The sequence below is a fragment of the Natator depressus genome, chromosome 3, assembly GCF_965152275.1.
Source record: "Natator depressus isolate rNatDep1 chromosome 3, rNatDep2.hap1, whole genome shotgun sequence".
NCBI classification, from domain to species: domain Eukaryota; kingdom Metazoa; phylum Chordata; order Testudines; family Cheloniidae; genus Natator; species Natator depressus.
This window is the reverse complement of record NC_134236.1, coordinates 199,220,562-199,241,615: the sequence shown is the minus strand read 5'-3', so window position 1 is coordinate 199,241,615 and position 21,054 is coordinate 199,220,562. Positions and strand designations below refer to the sequence as shown.

General features: G+C 45.7%; 1 protein-coding gene across 1 annotated transcript in view; it reads left to right on the top strand.

Moving 5' to 3' along the window:
- Nucleotides 1-21,054, top strand: part of SLX4IP (SLX4 interacting protein) — a 137,221-nt gene that overhangs the window by 95,893 nt on the left and 20,274 nt on the right. The window contains exon 6 of the mRNA XM_074949649.1: nucleotides 1,325-1,413. Coding sequence (XP_074805750.1) covers nucleotides 1,325-1,413 — 89 coding nt within the window. The remainder of the gene's footprint in view (nucleotides 1-1,324; nucleotides 1,414-21,054) is intronic.

Genomic DNA, 21,054 nt, shown 5'->3' with positions numbered 1-21,054 from the left:
GTCAGAATGCTTAATATCTGAGGCTAGGAGCAACCCTCCTGCATATGCATCTTTTCCTTCCTGTGCAGAAAGTGGGGATTACTGCCCCCACTCCCCATCCCAGCACCATTCCTTATTTCCTCTGGAGCCTTTCTGCTTGGAGCTCTGCAGGGCTTGTGGGTGAGACCAGAAGAATAGGGGTCTGACTACAAGCCACTGTACCAAACCACAGATCTAGTAGTAATTAATACAGCATTAACTCTTGTAAAGTTACCTTCATGGCTCCTGCTTAGCAGCCATAGGAGGACTTGGCAAATGGCTACACAGAGCATGCTGTCAATGAAACAACACAGTCTTGTGGAGAAGCAGCCGTCCATGCAGATAGCTCCATATTCCTCCCCTGTTTGCTGCCCTTTGATGGGATGTTCTGAGGGAAAATGTGTGGTCAGCCTCATTGTTTTCCTGCCTATCTTACCTCTTCCCCCTCCCATAAGACAGGATGTTCTGGCCCATTGTTATAAAAGTCTGACAGTTTCACATATAAATCCTAAATAAAAATATGCCATTTTAATGGATGTGGAAATAATTTCAGATTGCTAAAACAGAACACCCTCTCTGTCTCTCTCTCTCTCTCTCTCTAGTATTTTTGTCACTAAATTGAGTGATGCCTGATGTACTCTATTCTTATCAGTGGTTCAGAATTGTTGTTACTGGATCCTCTTCCCTCTAGTAATCTCAGATGATTAAGAAGTTTTGTTGTTGTGTTAACTCTGGGAACTGTGTTTTAGGAGTAGGATATGTGAGATCGTAATGGTAAATGGTAATAAATCGTTTAAACACTTTAAAATCACCTTAGTCATAGTTTGAAAGATGTTTTCCATATGCCATGTTATGTCCAATTTTCATGCTATACATTATACTGATGTTATAAACATGACAAAATTTTTGAGATGAAAAGATGAATCATCAGACTAGCACAAAGGAAATCATGCTGAATGACTTGCCTGTGGGTTCCATGTGATACATTTGTCCAGGGCTCAGGTGGACTAATTTGCAGCCTAGTCTTTTCTCTGGAGAACTGAGCTTACTCTGCCCTATTGAGAAATGAATGATTTACTCCCCCACCCAAAAAAACCCACAAAAAAACAAAAACAAAACAAGTGAAGTGGGAGGAGAGAGTGGGGAATTGCAAAAAGTGAGGTGGGAGAAAAGAATTATTGTGCATTTTAAAATGTCGGCTGCTTTGATTTACAAAATGTAGTACACGTATACGTTGCCCTTATAAAAACTATATTATATACTGAAAGATACATGTAATCTTTTTGGGGTTTGTTGTTTTGCACAGAGCTGCGTGTATTTCCAGACAAGTTTGTGGTTTGTGTCACTAGACTTGAATCTAATCCCAGTCTTTGGACAAGCGAAAATGGAGCACTGGTATGTATGGAGGAGTACTAGAATAGTCTGATTTATTGTTCAGTGGTGAGACATGTTTCTGTGTAGACTTAGTCATTCAAATGCTAATCTGATATTTTCTAGGGATGGAAAAGATCATCTAAACAATTGGGCCAAGATGTTCAAAATGGGAACCTAAAGTTAGTCTCCTAAATGCATATTTTGTCACCTAAGTGGTCTGATTATCAAATGGACTGAACACCCAGCACCTCCCACTGAAGATAGTAGGAACTGCTAGAAGCTCAGCACTTTGGAAAATCAGGCCACTTATTTAGAAACCTAACTTTAGGTGTCCATTTTTGACTACTTGGTCTTGAAACCTTTTGTGTTACCAAATATTAAGATTTATAAGGTCCACTGTATTATTTGTTTGGCATATTCTTTTGGCATCTCTGTTCTATAAGACAACTCATAAGGGTCAGCGGTGGCACTGCTGGAACAAAATATGCTCCCCTAATAAATTTATGGGGAAAAAGGTATTGCTCGGTAGTTCATTACCAGTAAAAATTATTACTTATATATTTCATCTAGAAGGCTCTATCAGGGTCAACAGCTTATGAATTTTATACTGCAGTTAACCACTGGTTGTCTCATGAGTGCTAACATTGACCCAGGTGGCCTGTTTTATAACAGGCAGTTTCTTTTGCACTCATGATGAATGTTATAAATACACATTAAGGTCTGTGCATGTATTGTAGGAGTGATTAATGGAAATATTAATTTTAAACATTAAATTTAATTGAAGTCCCTTTGTAACAGGAAAGTTTCTTTCTAACATCAGCTGCGAGGGCTTTATATTCTTTGTTATCTTGGTCCCAAGATCGATAAACACCACAGGATAAGTAATCCAGCAAAAAAAGATGTTTAGGTTGCTCAAAAGAAAATCTAGTAAACTGCTTTTGAAAATATTTTTGTTGCCAACCTGAACAAAAAATCACTACTCTCACAACATGTGTTTTAAAAGTCACTCAGATTCCTTAAATTGGGACTATTTAACATGCATTTTGACTGGAAGAAAAACCCTGTGATTGGGAAGTGAATTATTTTTCTTTTTAAAGTTTCTTGTAAAACTCTCTTTCCAATTTGAGAGAGTTAATTTCTCCAAAAAGCAACAAATAAGAATTCCCCTCCTTAGTTTCCCTTTCATATGATTCCTATTAGAAGAGGAAAGGCAAGTGAATAATGTACTCCTGTCGAGAAAATTTTGATTGTTTCACATAAATATTACAATATTGATTTGATATTGTGGTAACTTAAAACTTAAATTCATCTGTACAAATCCCTGATTATTTAAAAAGTGAACTTAACATTTCAAGGGCCTGTTCTATGGGGCTATTCATGTGAGTAAAGTTACTCAGGTGCCTAATTCTTTGCAGGATCAGACCCTAAATCAGAGAGCTCTCCCATCAACATAATAAAACCACCTCAATGAGCGGCGGTAGCTGTGTCAGTGGGATTTCAGATCCCTTTGTGCTGTTCTAGCAGCAGCGTCTGCTGCTACAGTCTGCCCCACTATGTACATGAAATCCTACAGCACGTGCTGTCATAGTACTAATGTGCTTGCTATGCAGTTTAACAGGAAGTATGCCTGGATTCTGTACTAGACTGCAGAAGCCCCCCCCGCCCAATTCTCTTCTATGGCATGTTCTGTGATTTAGGTGCTTATTATGACTCTATAGCTAAGGTGTTCTGAATTGGGCTTAAAATAGGGTATACATTTCTCTACACATAGGTGGTCTTTAAGTATAAAACATCATCCAGTGTTACTTTATATGCCCTTTGAATTTCGTAAGTAGTATTTGGTTGGTTTTGTATAATAAATTTGCAATAGAAAGTGTTTGAAATTTGTCTCTGGGTTGTTCAGGGGTTCTCATGTTTTATTGTTGACATGCATCTTTAAAACAAATATTGTCAGGCAGCTGAACCTTGAGGAGATTTAGTGCAACAGGTAGTTTTTGAAAACAAATCTTTAGGATTAAGGGTAGTTTTTCACTTTTAATCTTTATAACCGAGAGTTTATTCTTCAGTGACTGGTGCATTTCTTTTTCAGAGAAACTAACAAAGTTAAAAATGGCTACCATCTCCCATTATCCTCAGTGGGAAAGAGGCCATAGTTTTCCCTCATTTAAAATGGCTACCATTTCCTTATACCTGCTGCAGGAGGAAGTTTTTAGGTTGTACTTAGCAGAGATGGCCACTATCTCCTATTGTCCTATCGAGGGTGAAGCCAGGTTGTCCTCAGGGAAGAGGTTCCCTTATGCTGTCATGGGGCAGAAATAAGAACTGTGAGGAGCAGGTGAATTTTCAGGCTTTTGGAATACAAGGGAAAGGGAGGAAAGTATGTATTTGGGGGAAGATGGTGGGGGAGGGGAATATGGAGGACAGGGAGGAAACCTGGGGTATGTGGAGCAGGGAGAGAAATAAGGGCCGGTGTGTTGGAGTGGGTTCACTAAAGGAATTGCTGCATGGGAACGGAGTTAAGGTTGTGGTGTATGGGCTCAGGTGTATGGTAATTTTAGTAGACATAAGGTGTGTGCCTTTGGGTTGGGGAATAGAGGATACTGTTCATGTGGATCGCATGCTAGGTGTTCATGTGTAATCTTTGAATAGCAGTGTCTGATGAGTTGTAGCCTGCACAGTGCATGTCCCTGTGTGCCCCTCACCCAAGGGCACATGCAACTGTCCCTCACTTCCCTCCAATGTGGGATCTCAGTATTGTTCTTACAAGTGTCACAGAGCCCCTTCTTTGAGTCTCCCTCTGAATGCTCTCACCTTACTCTCAAGGTGGTCTTTCTGATCACCATTACATCAGCCAGAAGAGTCAGCAAACTCTAAGCTTTCAGGATCCCAACAAGGGGAAGTCAGGGCCAAGGGTCAAAGCAGGGGCAAACCTGAGGCTAGGAGTAGCTAAGGAGTTTGTAGTCAGTTCCAGGTCAGGGTTAGAGTCCAACTGAGGTTTCAGGGTCCGAGTCAGGAGATGAAGTCCAAAACAAGCCGAGGTCAAGCCAGGAGCTCAAGAGCATAGAACAGGAATGGTCATGGCAGCTACAAGAGATCCGCGCTGTTGCCTGGACACTTCCTGAAATGACCCTGGGGTTTATATAGGGCAGGGAGCCATTCAGAAGTGCTGGGGCTGCTGCCTGTCAAACCCGTAAGGCGGAACTTCCCGTGGTTGGTGTCCACAGTGAATCATGGTAAGTGGAGCGCCAGTTGGTTACAGCTGCCACTTAGTGGCAGCCTGGAGATGTTAACTGTGTGATAGCTCTGCAGGCCTGGGTTCTAGACCTGTGAGGTCTTACACAAGCTCTTCCGGCTAACCCACCTTGCACAATATTCCACAGAGATAAGGTGGTGTTGAGTCTTCGTCCCAAATTTTTCCCAGAATTGTGTCAGACTTCCATTTAAATCTGTTAATCTTCTCATTTTCTTTCCAAATACCCCATTCCTCTCCAGGGAAAAAGAAACCTCACAACTTGGATGTTTCTAGTGCCTTGTTGTATTAATAGAACGAAGCCCTTTAGGCAGGCTCCTCGTCTCTTTGTTGCCATAAGTAGCTCTTTTAAGGGGCGGGCCATTTCTTCCCAGAGAATATGTCACTGGATTACCCCATGTTATTTCAATCTGTTTATCATATGGCTGGCACGCCTCTCCCTCCAAACGTCAGAAGCACAGGATGCCTCCTCTGCAGTTTTTAGAACGTCCTCATATCTGAGATCTGCAAGGCAGCAATATGGTGTAATTCCCTTACTTTTGTTAAATACCACGCCCTTGACTTGGCTACAAGATCAGGTGCCAGATTTGATAGGATTGCGTTACAATCACTATTAGAGCTGGTCACAAAATTTTCATCTAACTGGTTTTCTGACCAAAAAAAAAAATGCTTTTTTTTGCAAAAGCAGAATTTTCCATGAAAGAACTTCAGTTTTGCTGAAAGATTTTGATTTTCTGTTGGGAAAATTGAAATGAGGGCTCCCTGGCTGCCTGCTTGGAAGCGTCTTGTCAATTTCACTTTCAACAAATTTTCTGGAGACAGAGAGCAGGAACACTCAACCTCCCCTGCAGCTCTGGGAGCTGGAGAGGTGCAGCTACCGGACCCAGAGAGGCACAGAGCCCAGCTTCTCTACCTCCACACCTTCCACTAGCTCTGGGAGCTGGTGAGAGAGAGAGAGCTCCACTTTGTAGACTGCCCAGTGACCAGGCAACCCTGGGCTTCCATAGTCTGTGGCTCTGGGCCAGCCTTGTCATGCCAGGGATTCCAGGATCCCTGCCATGGAGTTGGGAGCTTGATAGACTTGGGAGCCCTGACTCTAACCAGAGCTTAGATCCTGACTTCACGGCAGGGAGCCTGGAAACCTGAGAATCTCAGCTCTAGCCACAGCTTCCAAGCTCCCTGTTATGGACCCAGGAGCTTGAGTGTCTTGGGACCAGATCCCAGGGTGTGTAGCTCTGGGGACAGCCCTTCCAGGTGGACTACTCAGAGTCAAGGGACCCCAAACTTCCAGACTTCTGGGCTAGCTTGCATCCCAGGGAGCCAGATGGCCTGTGTGTATGGAGGCCCTAGGGTCCCTGGCCCAAGGCAGTCCTCATGGTGGGGCTGTCCCAGACCTGAAGAGTTTGAGAGCTCTAGTAGCTGCAGAGTGAAACTGATATTTCTTCTTCGAATGATGTCCCTTTGGGTGCTCCACTTCAGGTGTCGGTGCGTCCCGGTGACGTCAATCAGAGATTTACGGCACCAGCGTCCATGCGGGTCATGCATATGCAGCAGGCATCTCATGGTACCACGTCTAGCATGCGCATGACCCAAGTCCTCCAGTTCCTTCTCAACCATCCTCGGCTGAAGATGGAGCTCTGGGGCAGTGTTCGTACTCTCGCCAAACCTTTAAAAAAGATAGCAGTTTAAATAGTCTTTTAAAAGTTATAGTTAATGTTACTTCCCCTGTTTACCCTCCCCGCACTGGGGATCAGTTAAGTGTCAGAGATGCCTGGCACCCCAAGCTTTAAGCGATGTGGCTTTTGCCACGAAGCAATGCCCATTTCAGATGGACACTATTTGTGTGTCCGATGTCATGCGGAGATGCATATCCCGCAAAAATGCACCCACTGCAATAATCTGAAAGCGAGAGCCCAGCGTGACTGAGATCTCCGCTTGAAAATTATACTGATGGAGAAATCTCTCTAACCAGAGCCAGACCAATGGACCTCCTTTCCGGGTACCCCCTCTGCAGGGACAGGAGACATGCCTTCCTCTAAAGGACTGTAGAAGAGGGCGCAGACGTGTCCGCAGAGAGCACCACAGAAACATAGGTGGTCTCCTGCCAGGTCACTACCCCCGATACCAACATATGCTCAGGTGAGCACCTATGATACTCTGGGCACCTCTGGCACTACCGAGTCCCGAGCAAAGCAGACAGAGTCGAGGCACAGATGGCAATATGCCTCCTCCATGGTACTGAATTCACCCATAAGGGACCCGGTGCTGAGTGTCTCCTCAGGCACCATGCCTCCGCCCTCAGCACCAACATCATAGTTGGCACTGGTTGAAAAAACCAAGTCGGCACCAACCGCACCCACTAAATTCTTCACCAGGCAGTTTTGGTCGAGGGTTTGGACAACCTCCTTCACCAGGCAGCGCTGTCACCTGATCTGTCCCCATGCTTTTGACACCACCTTCGCCCATTCTGCCACATCTGGAAGTCAATAATAATGGACCAGTGGGTGTTAGAGATCATACGATCAGGATATACCATCACCTCTACCTCCTGACCACCTACCCTACCCCCCTCTCCGTCCCTCTTCAGGGACCCTTCTCATGAGCACCTGATACAGCAAGAAATCGATCATCTTTTACAACTAGGTGCCATGGAACAAGTACCTTTGCAATATATGGGGAAGGGGTTCTACTCCCACTTCTTCTTGACACAGAAGAAGAATGGGGGACGGAGACCTATTTTGGATCTCAGGAAACTCAACATGTTCGTATGCACTCCAAAGTTCAAAACACACTGGGCACGATACTTCCAGTGCTGCAAAAGGGGGACAGTTTTCACCCCTCAACCTCCAAGATGCTTATTTTCATATTACTATACACCCCACTCACAGGAAATTTCTGTGTTTAACAGTAGGACACAAACGCTTCCAGTACAGAGTACTACCGTTCGGCCTATCCACTGCACCAAGAGTTTTCTCCAAAACCCTAGCGGTAGTAACGGCACATCTGCGCAAACAGGGAATAACGATTTTCCCTTACCTGGACGATTGCCTTCTCAAAGGCCCAACTTAATAAGAAGCATTGGACTCAGTCCAGACAGTGATCACACTATTCAGGGATCTAGGACTCCAGATAAACGAATGAAAATCCACTCTAATCCCTGTCCAGCAACTGGACTTTATCAGGGCACATCTCGATGCTGTAGAAGCCAAGGCATCCCTGCCCCGAATGGATTCACAGCTCTGACAAACCTTATCTCAGAGGTAAGAGTCAGCCCCCAAATACCAGTTCATACTGTCCTGCAACTGCTAGGGCACATGGCAGCCACAACGTTCATGGTACAACACACAAGACTACATATGCAATGTCTACAGGACTGGCTGAGCTTGGAATACATACCGAGACTTCACAAACCATACTGTACCACCCTGTGTCCTGGACTCTCTACACTGGTGGACAAGATCAGAAAATGTATGCATGGGCATCCCATTTCAACAGGAACGCCCATCAATCGTTATCACAACAGGCACCTCGCTGATAGGCTGGAGCGCCCATATGCACCTGTGCATGGTTCAAGGCAAATGGTCTCCTGCAGAGACTCAGTTACACATCAATCTATTAGAACAATGTGTGGTCCACAATGCCTGCAGACACTTCCTACCGCACTTAAAGAACGAATCCATTCGCATCATGACTGACAACATTGCCTGTATGTTTTTCATCATTTGACAAGGGGGTGCTCGATCTCACTTGCTGTGCACTGAAGACATGAAACTGTGGAACTGGTGCATACACCACAACATAAACATTTCAGCCTCCTACCTTCCTGGCTGTCAGAACGCAACGGCGGACACGCTAAGCAGGTACTTCTCTCGAGACCAGGAATGGGAAATGAATAGGAGAGTTTTGCTCTCCATCTTCCACCGGTGGAGCACTCCCCCAATCGACTTGTTCGACTCCCCAACGAACAGCAAATGCGCAATGTTCTGCTTGAGAGTGGGGATGGGACCTCGGTCACTCGGGTTCGCCTTTCTCATCACATGGGTTGCATAACTCATGTACGCTTTCCCACTGATTCCAATGATATCGCATATGGTACACAAAATTTGAACAGACAAGGCCAAGGTTATCCTCATAGTCCCAACATGGCCCAAACAAGCATTTTCCCCTTACCTGATGTGCATGATGATATGCGCTCCTCAAACTGTTCCTCATCGTCCAGTCCTGCTGTCTCAGAATAACGGTCATACTCTTCATCTGAATCCGGAGAAACTCCACCTACAAGTGTGGCTCCTACATGGTTCCATCCTGACGAACTAGTCAGCTTGGAACAAGTTAAACATGTGTTACTAAACAGCAGGAAAGTGACCAGGAGGAATACTTACTTTCAAAAATGGAAGAGATTCTCCTCCTGGTGTCCCGTAAAACACTTGACGGCCTCCACAGCACCACTACCATTAGTGTTGGAATACCTACTGGAGCTGAAATAATTGGGTTTAGCAACAAGCTCGATCAAAGTCCATTTTGCAGGCATTACTGTGTTCCAGCATGAGATTGACGGGAACTTGATTTTCATGCACCCAATTACTAAATGCTTCCTCACAGGTCTCCAGAACATTTATCTAGAAGTTTGCCAACCTACCCCTGCCTGGGACCTCAGTCTGGTGTTGAAATGCCTCATCAGACCACCATTCGAAGCCTTAGCCGCCAGTTAGTTCCCTGCTGCATTTATTCATGAAAGTTGTCTTTCTGGTCACCATTACTTCTGCCAGACAGGTGAGTGAGATCGGGGCACTCATGGCCTATCCTCCCTACACAATATTCTTCAAAGACAAAGTCATGCTACATCCGCACACAAAATTTCTACCGAAAGTAACATCAACCTTTCATATGAACGAACCAATCCATCTGTTCTGTTTGTTCCCTCTGAAGCACCCGGCATGAGCCACTGTCAGGGCTGGATGGACCATTGGTCTGACCCAGTATGGCCGTTCTTATGGTCCCAAAAGATATAGTATGCAGTTGCTATATCTGTCACAGAAAATATATTGGTTAAATCAGTAATTTAAAAATTGAATTATAAAACACTAGATGAAAAATTATGATAGACACAAACCATCATGGATTCTGCAAAGATTGTGCCACTTGAATCAACCAGAATTCTTGAAGTTGTCAACGACAGAACAGATATAGGAAAATTGCTTTTTTTTTTTTAATGGACTTGCAAAAGCTTTTGACAAAGTCCCTTGCAAGAAACTGTTAAAAAAACTAAGTCGTCGCACACTAAAAGGTATAGTTTTCCTATGGTTTGGAAATTGGCTGGTCCATTTTCAGCATTGCAAAGGGGTAACAGTTGTGTATCCCAAGGATCCATACAAGGAATGCTGATGTTTAGTATATTAATTATCTGGAGAAGTGGATGAGCAGTGACATGGCATGATTTGCATATTACACACAATTATTTACCATTCCCAAGACAAGACAAGACAAGACTGTGGAGAACTTCAGAGAGACCTAGCAGAGCTGCATAGATGGGCAGCATGATGACAGTTTAAATTCATTGTTGCCAAATTCAAAGTAATAGGGTTCTGTGTTAACTGTAACAAAAAGGGCCTGGGTGTCATAGATAATTCAGTGTATTCTGTTCAGTAATTTCAGTCATCAAAATGCAAGCAAAATGTTAGATGCATACAGAATTAAATAGAAAATACTGAACATATCATAATGCCAATATATAACTCAATAGCATCCACCCATTGGAGTACGGTATGCAGCTTGGGTCATGCAAGCCCCAGCAAGATATAGCAGAAATAGAAGGGGTCCAGTGGCTGGCAATACAAAAGATTAGGTACATGAAAAGACTTCCTTTTGACATGGTGTTGAAAAAATAGGGACGCATTCCTGCAATCCTTTACTGAGGTGAGTAATCCTTTCTCATGGGTACTTCATTTGACTTAAATCTAACTACTTGCTTAAGGGCTGTGCATCTGTGAAAAGTTTTGTGGGATCATATAACTCTTTTTCAATACTTAAATAACTTTAAATTTTAATGGAACACTCATGACTGCATTCTTGCTGTCCCAAGGGCCTCCAGCAGATAACCAGCAGGATTGTTTTGTAGAGCAAACTATCCTCTTACCTTCAGCAGAAAACTCCATAGCAATTAATAAGAAATAAATTCTATATCTTGACTTCAAAATAAACTGAAATAAATATAGTATAAAGAGACCAAATGTCATGAAGGGATTTTGGGCAGTCTCTAATTTCTACAGTTCAGTGCTATCACTTACATTCAGCCCTTACGCAAACACACTGCTGTCAGACTTTGCTCACCACTATCTCTACCCTTCCTTATTCCTCTATTCACATGGAATAAATCAGTGGTTTTCAAACTGCGGGTCACGATCCAGTACTGGGTCGCGGAATGTAAGGCACTGGGTCTTGGCGGCTCTGGTCATCACCACTGACAGAGCCGTTAAAAGTCCTGTTGGCGGTGCTGCCTGGCTAAAGCAGGCTAGTCCCTACCTGTTCTGACACTGCCCTGCGCCACGGGGCTCCACATGCTGCACCCCCCACCGAGCACCAGCTCTGCACTCCCATTGGCCAGTTCCCAGCCAATGGGAGCTGGGCGGGCGGTGCCTGCAGGCAAGAGCTGCGCGGAGCTGCTTGCGTACCTCCACCTAGGAGCCGGACCTGCTGCTGGCCACTTCGTGGGCGCAGTGCGGTCTGCGGTGGCAGGACAGGCAGAAAGCCTGCCTTAGCACCCCCGCCGCACCACTGACTGGGAGCCGCCCGAGGTAAGCCCACACCCCAACCCCCTGCCCCAGCCCTGTACCCCATCCTGCACCCCAAACCCCTCATCCCCAGCCCCACCCCAGAGCCTGCACCCCCAGCCCAGATCCCTGACCCACTCCCACTCTCCAACCCTCTGCCCCAGCCCAGAGCCCCTCCCACACGCCAACCCCCCTCATCCCCAGCTCTGCTGGGCTGGAGGCTTCAACAGTTTTCTGGGTCGCCAGAAAAGAAGTTTGAAAACCACTGGAATAGATAATGGTTATAAACTGACAGAGATTGAGTTTGAGGATATCTATTAAATTAGTGAGAGCTCTACTACTTTTCACTTTATTTCTTCCCCAATTTATATAATCTAATCCATACTAAAATAAAATGAAAAAGAATCTGAAAGTAAAAAGTCTATCCTTGGTAGTAATATTTCCAGAGCTTGATTGTGCCATTATGATACCAGGCTAAGACCTGCTGGTGCTGCCTGTTTTATATGCCTTGCCTAGATATAAGTGGCAAGATCAAGGATATTACTGTTAACCTTTCTAAGGTCTCCTACAGTCATTTCACATGGTATCATAGTTATATAAACAATGCCGTTCTTTTACCTGTTGGTGTATTGTTTTTTCTAAGTTTAAGTCTTATCCTTTTATACTAAAAGCTTATTTTTCCTGGCAAAACCAGATATTTTTTTAATAAATGAAATACAGTACTGTGTAACTCGTGTTCTTTAATCAATAGTTTGTTCTGTTGTTACCCAGCATATAAATCCAGAGCAAAGGGAGTAACTGTTGTCTATATAGAAAAATGAACATAAAGGGTATCTAACTGTTTACGCTATATGTAGCGGATGCTTCAGTGGATGATTTAGTTGGGGATTGGTCCTGCTTTGAGCAGGGGGTTGGACTAGATGACCTCCTGAGGTCCCTTCCAACCCTGATATTCTATGATTCTATAACATTTAGACTTATCAGACAGGTGAGAGTACCCTATTTTCAGCTGACTCAAAGCTACAATACAGGATTGCATTACTTTTTCAGAAACCCATGTAACATTTTGCTGTTAGTCAAGAAGTTCCCTTGTCTTGAAATGTGTAATAAAATAACTGATTTTTTGCTTTTATTTTATAAAAAGTCATTTAGAGGAGAACTTTTACAAAGTCCTTTTGCATATCTTTTGGAGGGAGGAAACTTACAATTGAGGGAAAAGTAGTTGATGGTACAGGTGTCAGAAAAATACTGCTCTTTTATTAATACAAAAAAATTGGGTCTGGGTATGTTTTAAATCTGCCTTAAATTTCATTAAGAGAAGTTCTCTGATTGACTGAAAAACAACTGCCTTTTTCTCCTTTCTCTTATCATTGGACACACTCACCACGAAGATACTATCTGTGAATCCACAGTTCTGAGTCTTGTGGCATCAGCATATGAAATCAGGAGTGATTTATAGTTCAATCAGTTAACACTGATTAAACATTAATTAACATTTTTGCCTTCAAGCAAACGTAAAATGTGTATCACATGTGTCTTAAAGCACATCAATATCACATTTGTTTTAGCCACCTTTTCTTCTGCGGCATTAGGAATGTCTGTACTTGATCATTTCTGTGTTCTGAGTTTCAAGTTGTTAAACTAATTATTAATGTTACAATATTGTAATTTTTGATACTATATAGAAACTCTATTTTAATTAAGTTTCATTGGGAGTTTTTCCTATTTATCGGTTGCCCAGCTCCATGCCACTTTACGTAACTCCAGAATCAATAACAATTAGTCTGAAATATACTGCAAAATTTCCTAAACGTGTATTAGAAAAGTTCTGGGTTCCTAATCATTCCGTTCTTTGCTAGGGAGCACCAAATTCTGATGATCACACTCTTCTTTGTTTTTAATATCAGGGGTTTTTAGAGTTCTGTCTAATGTTGAAACTCTTGAAACATGGTGTATGTACTTCTTCTTCAGTTTGATACCTGTGTGGACTGATCTCATGTCAAAATATCCATCTCCCTTTTGGTGTCAATAAGAGAGTTTCTGGGACATAAGAAAGTGATTATCATGAATAATACCATAAATGGGCTATTTTCTACTGAATAGCCATGACAGAATAATTTATAGATTAATTTTTTTAAGTGACCAGTGTGTTTAAGTGACTCGGATTTTGGTACCCAGCTTGAGATATCTTATAGGGCATGGTATTCAGAGGCACGTATTCAGCAGCCCTGAAAACAAGCCCCCTTTGGAGTGTCCAGTGTTGCTGACTCTCACAATTTTATTGTGAGTCTCACCACATTTCATGTTTTTCATAAAGCACCATCCCTTGAACTCAACTGTATTCTGAGAGAACCTCGCTTTCTGTCAAAAGGAAAGTAAGTATGTGGCCTTCATGGTCCTGGAAAAAAGCCCAAAAATGTGTCCCAAATGCACCTTAAAGGCTCAGAAGGCAAATAAAAAACCTATTTTTTACTTTTTGTAAATATCATGATTTTTAAGCCAGTCTCCTGGTTTTTGGGGACCTGACTCCTGATTTTTGAGCATGCAGGGTTGGCAATACTTGGTTTCTCAAGTTAGGCACCCAAATTCACCAGTCATTTTTTTGAAAATGTGAGTCTTATGTTTCTGAAAAGAGCTTTACTGGGATGGGCCTAACCTTGCCCTAGATAGTACAAAACAACATAGGAAGTTTGGCAAGTAAAGTATTCAGTTATGAAGACAAGTGAGGGTGGATTTTGAAACTTGGTAGTGAAGACTTCTCAGATGGCTTCCAGAAGTTGTGCATAGCTTCCTGTGTCTTGCATCGTGCAGGTCAATAGGCCTACCTACCCCAGAAGAGAAACTGTCCAAGGCCCATGCTCAACAGCAACAATTTTTTGAGTTCATCAGATTGTTCATCCAATTTCAGTCTGGCCAAAAGGTTGTATTATCAGATCCCTCAACATTTCCTAAACATTTGCAATCCGAACTGGGAAACAGTTCCCATTGGCAAGAGTTAGGGGATGTGATCCTTTTAGAATGTTTAGCAGCGCATCAGTGGCCTAGAGATTAGGACCATCCAAACTTTTTAAAACTTGGCATAAAACAAAATTGTGTAACTTCCGCCAAGGAATGGTGTAGCTTCAAATTAGCCAGCAAGTAGAAAGAATGTTACTCCTTTGGTACTTGAAAGCCCTCTAGATTTGGTGTCCGGTGAAAGCTTCCTGTCTGTTACTTGTCTTTCAGGGAAGAAAGCTTATGTGCACCTGCTTAGGGTATGCTGGACTCTCATAAATAGAATCCAGGGCACAAGAGCGTCCCTATACTGGGGGAAATGGGATATGGAGACATGAAAATGATACATTTTGTGAGGGCCTCTCTCAGGGTAGGGAGAAAAGAACAGCGGGACAGGGGCAGTGTCCCACTCTTTCTTCATGAATAGGGCGTTCAGTTGCCATAACTTGTGGATCTTGGGATCGGCCAGAGGCTAGGACCATCTTGCAGTCAGAGGCCACAAACCTGTTGAGGCTCTTCGACTGGCTGGGAGCTGCCTGTTTTGAGCTACAGTTCTACACTGCTCTCACCTAGGACTTTCAATCTCCTGATAAGTCAAGCTTGGACCATCTTTGAGAGCTTATACCTGGTCTGGGACATTCTCCATCTGGCACGTAGGGATGGTCCATCACTCACCCTTTTGTCCCTTGACTAGGAGGAGGCATTTGATAGGGTGGATCATGGGCACTGTCCAGGTAGTCAGCTTCAGCGTTCTGTTTTCTAGGGTTCCTCCAGGTGCTATATGCCTCAGCAGTTTCTGGTCAAACTCAAATGGGCCCTGACCGAACCTGTCATCTTTGGTCAAGGAGTGCATCAGTGTGCCCCCAGTCTGGCCTTCGTCATTAAGCCCTTCCTCTGTCTCCTCCATCAGGGGTTAGTGCTCCAGGAGCTGTACTTGCAAGTCCTGCCAGCATGCTGGGACATTTGCCTCATGGGCCAGAACCTGTGATATCTGGTGTGAGTGGAGACTTGCCAATACATCTCTTCGGCAGCCTCCCCATCCAAGTCAGTTGGGTCAAGAGCTCTGGCCCAATGGTTGGAACTGGGTGTCAGGTAGGCTTGCTCTCACCTGTGCTCTGTGCCATCCAGTAGGGCATGGGTTTGCTGCTCTATCTTGGTATCTGTGTCTCTACTACCAAGTCGTCCCTGCTGGTTAACTGAACTGATTTGGAGGCCCGTGTGTCTGACCGGCTGAAGGCATGGACAGCGTTTTTCCAGTGCCTTTCCCATTGATGCAGGTCCCTGGTCATCGAACAGCTGGTCCTCTCCATGCTCTAACCCCATCCCTCATTGCCCTGGCCAGTTTCCAGAGAATGGTCCTGGAGATCTTCTGTCCAGGGAAACAGTGAGCCTTTGCATATGTCCTGAGCCTCTCCCTAAAAGAGGACGGTCAGGACATAATCTGTGTCAGGAGCCAGGTTCATACATTCCAATTCCAGGCCTTGTAGATGCTCCTTTATAGTGGTCATAGTCCAGTCTGGAGCCTGCTGGTGTACACTGACCTCTGCCACCGCTAAGGGCTCCAATAGGACTAGCAGCTCTTTTACATCAGCCTGCAAAGTCTCCCCAAAGATCTGTCTGAGTAGCCAGTCTTTTATTAGGATCTCCAAAGGACCTGAAAGCATTCTGTGAGAGCAGGTCTGTAGTGGTTGCTGGAGAGAAGACCTTCTCCTAGAGCTCCTGCTGCACAATCCCCATCCTTATTCACAAGTGGTGGAGACTCCTTCGGTGTGCTGGAGGTTGATTCTGGCTGGTATCACCAGAATCAGAGACCTCCTGGACCATGGCCGGTGGGTCTGGGTGGACTTCAGGGTGCTCATCCAGCGCATGGGGTTGACAACCCCTTGTCTCCCCCTCTGTGTGCTCCAGGAGGTAAAGGCCACCCTGCTCTCCAATTCTCTTGCATATCTTATGTGGGTCATGCAGGATGTGCACCCTGTCTTCCTGGCCCTTCAGAGCATGATGCCAGGATCCCTGCCCTGTGAAGCCTTCAGCTACCTCCAGCACACTATCTAGTATCCAGCCAGTTTGCATCCAAGTTGCACTCAGGGAGCTTATCTATGCACTCATTTTGCACACTGTGCATTTCCTTGCTGTTGTTTCTTGCCCTGATAGCAAACAGCAGGACATCCTTCCACTTAGCGAGGGTGAAGACCCCCAGTGGGCCAGCCTCTATTCAACTCTAGTCCCACAGCTCACTAGGGATATTAGTTGGTGGCTCTTGCATGAGATTATGAGCAAGGGCTTGGATACATCGAACACCTGCCCTTCTGCAACAAGAGGGAGACCCTGGCACATGCCTACCTAGTGTGCCAGGTTGCAGCCCCATTTCCACCTCCTCTAGAATCCCCTCCTAAAGTTCTGGCTGCACTTCTCCCCCACGTCTGTTCCTATACACATATGATCCAGGCCTCCACAAAGTTGCAGGACCCCCTCATCAGCCTCCACCTGGAACTGGCCAAACTGGCCATCGGTCCAGGAGGAGGCAGCTTGACAGCGAGGTTCTCTGTGCCTGTGGGGCCTACTTCCATTTCTTGGTTATCTCGTGGATCCATGCAGAGTTACTTTGGGTGGCATCCACCTACTCCTTGGACTCCTTTGCAGAGCCTTGAGCTCTGGGATTTTCTGCTCAGTGCCCCCTGCCAGTTCCCTCATTTTGACCCTTTGACTTAGACACCCATTCCTGTTTGATCATGTGTTGTCCCATGGAATCACTTGTTTTGTTGGGCTCTGTGGCCCCTACCTCCACTGAGGTGGGGATGGAGATTTTTATCCTGGTTGGGGTTTGGCACACCTTCCCAGAATTGAGATAGGCTGCAGATATATGCTCTTGACTGTGTATCTATGGTTAGGACCTCTCTAGGAAGGGTTTCTGTGGTTAGAGTCTTCCAGCGGGGTGGAGACCAGAGCTTAGTTCTCCAATCCACACATGGCCAAAAGCTTGGTGCTATGGGTAGAGTGACTCTGGACAGTGCTCTTAGCCATCTCTCCATGGGCATATGTGGCTGGGAGCAGCAATCAGTGAAGAGCAGCCAGAGCCAGAGGCTTTGGGACAGTATCATAGGAACAACACCAGAGTCTCTTAGGTATCTCTGTACAGCGCCGGGCCCAAGCTCAGAAGGGGGTCCATAGCACTCGCTTCCTCCCCTCTCGCAGCACTGCAGAAGCGGAGGCTCTGAGAGCGAGCGGAGCAGCAGGGATCCAGCATGGGAACTGAGAACCTAAGGGACCTTGGGAACTGTAGTTCCTTGGCCAGCTTCCTGCCTAGAGAGCTAGCCCTGGAGCAGGGACGGAACTACATTTCCCAGCATTCCCTTGGCCACTATCAACAGGAAAGGGAGAGGGAAAGAGTGGGGAAGCTGTGAGACCCCATGTGCTCCAGCTTGCTGTGAATGGGGAGCTGGCTGCTAGAAGGGGGTGGCGCTGTGAATGGGGAACAAGTATGCCCAAGGAGTAGAAGGTTTTGGCCCAGATACCACCCTTAGAAGACTTCCCCAGACTGGCTTAGGGATGCTGGTGTGACTTCGCTTGGCAGCCCCCAAAGAAGGAACTGGGTGGAATGAATGGACAGTGCCCCTCTCTAGCTGAAGCCTAGCAGGGGAGGTATGTGGACCCCAGCAGGAGAAGTTAAAATGAAAAGGAAGGGAGGAGAGGCTCTATTAGAGGACGTGGGCAGCTTTAGTTACGGTACCAGGCACACAGGAGGATTCCACTTCTGAGCCATGGAAGCAGAAATTGACTTTTCCTTTCCAGATTTATCCAATATTCAGCAAGGGAATCTAGCACCTGCCTTCCAGATTTGAACACCCTCAAAATTCAGGAGTGCTCAAGCTCAATTTGGGGAGCTGTTACTTCATTTCTCCCAAATCAAATATACTGATCCACTGTAATTTGCTGTAGAAAAATTAGGATAAAATTGAGCAACAAATGCTGGGGTCTTCCAAGTGCTAACTAGGACTTGAATTGCTATTTTCAATAGCCATTGCCATTTTTTTTTAGTTTTGTTTGTTTAAAAAGAAGACCGTGATATTGCATTGGCAAATTCCCCACAGAAATGAAGAGTGGAAGAAAAAAATAACAAAGGCAACTCAACTTTTCCTCATTTATGTAGGACAGTCTTACAATATGGATCAGATATCCTCCAATCACACAAACTGAAAATTGTTCCACTTGTCTGCAGTACTGTAACCATGCAGGAACCAGTCCTGTCTATGCACATCCAAAATTCCTGCTGAATTCAGAAGGTCCTTGCTTTTGTAACCATACTACGTGATATTTTCAGCCCTGGTAAGCTAAACAGGAGGCCTCTCAGAAAAAGTTAGGAGCCGTAGGAAGTGTTGCTTATTCACTAGGTAATGTGAGACCTTCCTGTTACAATAGTAAACCTAGTGCACCCCAGAATGCATCTTGCTCGTGGAGTCTAGAATGGGGTCCTTTGCTTCTATATGCAGCCCATTAAAGACAATGAAAAGACTCCCACTTACTTCAACAGAAGTTATACACAGGGTAACTCCCATTTACTGCAACAGAACTGGTTATACACAGGGTAACTCCACTGTCTTCACAGGGTCCTGGTCCCACAGCAGAGGGGTGGCCATGTGAGCTTGTTGCAGAGCTGCTGCTTGGGGATGGGAACCTCCTGGCACTCCAGCCTCCAAAATAATTCAGGCTGCACTTTCTGCACGACTATGTGCTAGCTGAGAGTGCGCGGGAATTGGTGGCCTCTGCTGCAGGTTATGGGCATCTCGGGTACTTAAAGTCATGGCCTGGAGGAGGGAAGCGCCTAGCTCCAGCGGCTAGGGCCAGCGCTGAGAATTTAGAACCCCTAGTGCTGCCATTGGCAAGGTTCAAGCGTGCTCAGCCTTGGAATTGCCACCCCTCCCTTGCTAGCAACTGCAGCTATCTAAGGCTGGCCTCTGACAATTGGCCCCATGGCTGTAGCCAGAGAAGCTGCAGGTGGCTCTGTGACTACTGGGGCCATTAAGCTAGGAGCGGATAAAGAAACCGGAGTTAACCTCAAGGAACAGAGGTCACCAGTAGGAAAGGAATGTCAAGGGGAGCAGGAAAAGAGGAAGCAGATCAGGCTTGCAGGGGGAGAATAGCCCCAGCTGGCTAGGGAGCATGTCCAAGGTAGAAGAGAAACAGGCATAGGGAGAGGTGGTGGTGACCGGGCGGTAGACTAGCAAGTAGATGGGAGCAGAGGGAGAAAGGCTGGTGACTTCAGGTTCCCAGGGGCTAAGTCTTCACTTTGGGGAAATGGTGTTTGCAAGTGGCTTGCTCAAATGGCAGGATGAGCGCTGAGGGAGCGATTTGTCAGAATTGATCAGGTATCTGCCGGCTGTGAAACTTTATTGAGCTGAGACCAGAACCACATACAGTGACCGGTGACATAGGGTGGTACTGGAGATATGGCTATAGAAGGTCTGAATGCGGAAGGAGATAAATCTGTGAGGAGTTTCCCCTGATCATTGTGAAATTACTGCTCACTGTGGACACTGGTAAACCCACATGGATATACAGCTTAATGAGAAAAACTGGGGGCTGAGGGAGCTGTGTATGGCAATGCATATAGTCATGCAGAGGTGTGTGATCAAAATGAAAAATGTCTCTGAGATTCAGTACCGGGTATACTATGGCACCAATGGCACTGCCACACCAGGCCCACACTCGGAGCCCACAACGACTACATGGGGGCCCACAAAAGGTTAATCCGGCCCTGGCTGGCTCCCACTCACCGCCCTGACAGTTCACGCTGCCTGGGTGTCGTGGCATACGCAGCCCCAGGGAGGGAGAGGTGGAAGAGAGTAGAGTGGGGAGCACGCAGCTGCCTTGCAGGGAGGGGGAGCAGCCAGGGTGTTGTGGGATCATCCCGCCCCCAGCGGTGCTGCCACTCCGCATCCCTGCTAGGCAGCTGCTTGGTCCTTGCTCTGCTCTCTGGCTTCCCCTGACTCCTTGGGGCTGCATGTGCAAGGGCACCTGGGCAGTGTTCATCAAAATCTGGCTGTGCTCATGTGACCAGGAAGCAGCTCTCTTTGCAAAAAGCTTCTTCTGATCCGTCTCCATTGAAAACCCTGCAGGCTCTCTGATAGCGTGATTGCAGACCGCTGTTCAGCAGGCAATGGGTTAATGCTGATCTGAGCTGTTGCCCTTTGTAAAGGGAGATGGGGCTTCTGTTTGCAATAGAGTGCAATAGACTGCCCCACAGATTGCTGGCATAGAGAGGACTAAGGAAGTTGCCCCAAGAAACTCTGGGATACATCTGGAGGATTTCTTGAACCCAAGAAAATCAAGCCGAACGTCAAGCTGGGGCTGCATGCACACAGGAAAGCAATAGGGCTCAGCCCCTGGGTCCCAACTTAGCACAGACTCAGGGTCTTGCTCACATGCTCAGGGTCTAACTGATCATCATATTTGGGGTCAGGAAGGAATTTTCCCCCAGGTCAGATTAGCTGAGACCTTGGGGTTTTTTGCTTTCCTCTGCAGCATGGGGCACGGGTCACTTGCAGGTTTAAATTAGTGTAAATGGTGAATTCTCTGTAACTTGAAGGCTTTAACCCATGATTTGAGGACTTAAGTAACTCAGCCAGAGGTTTGAGATCTATTACAGGA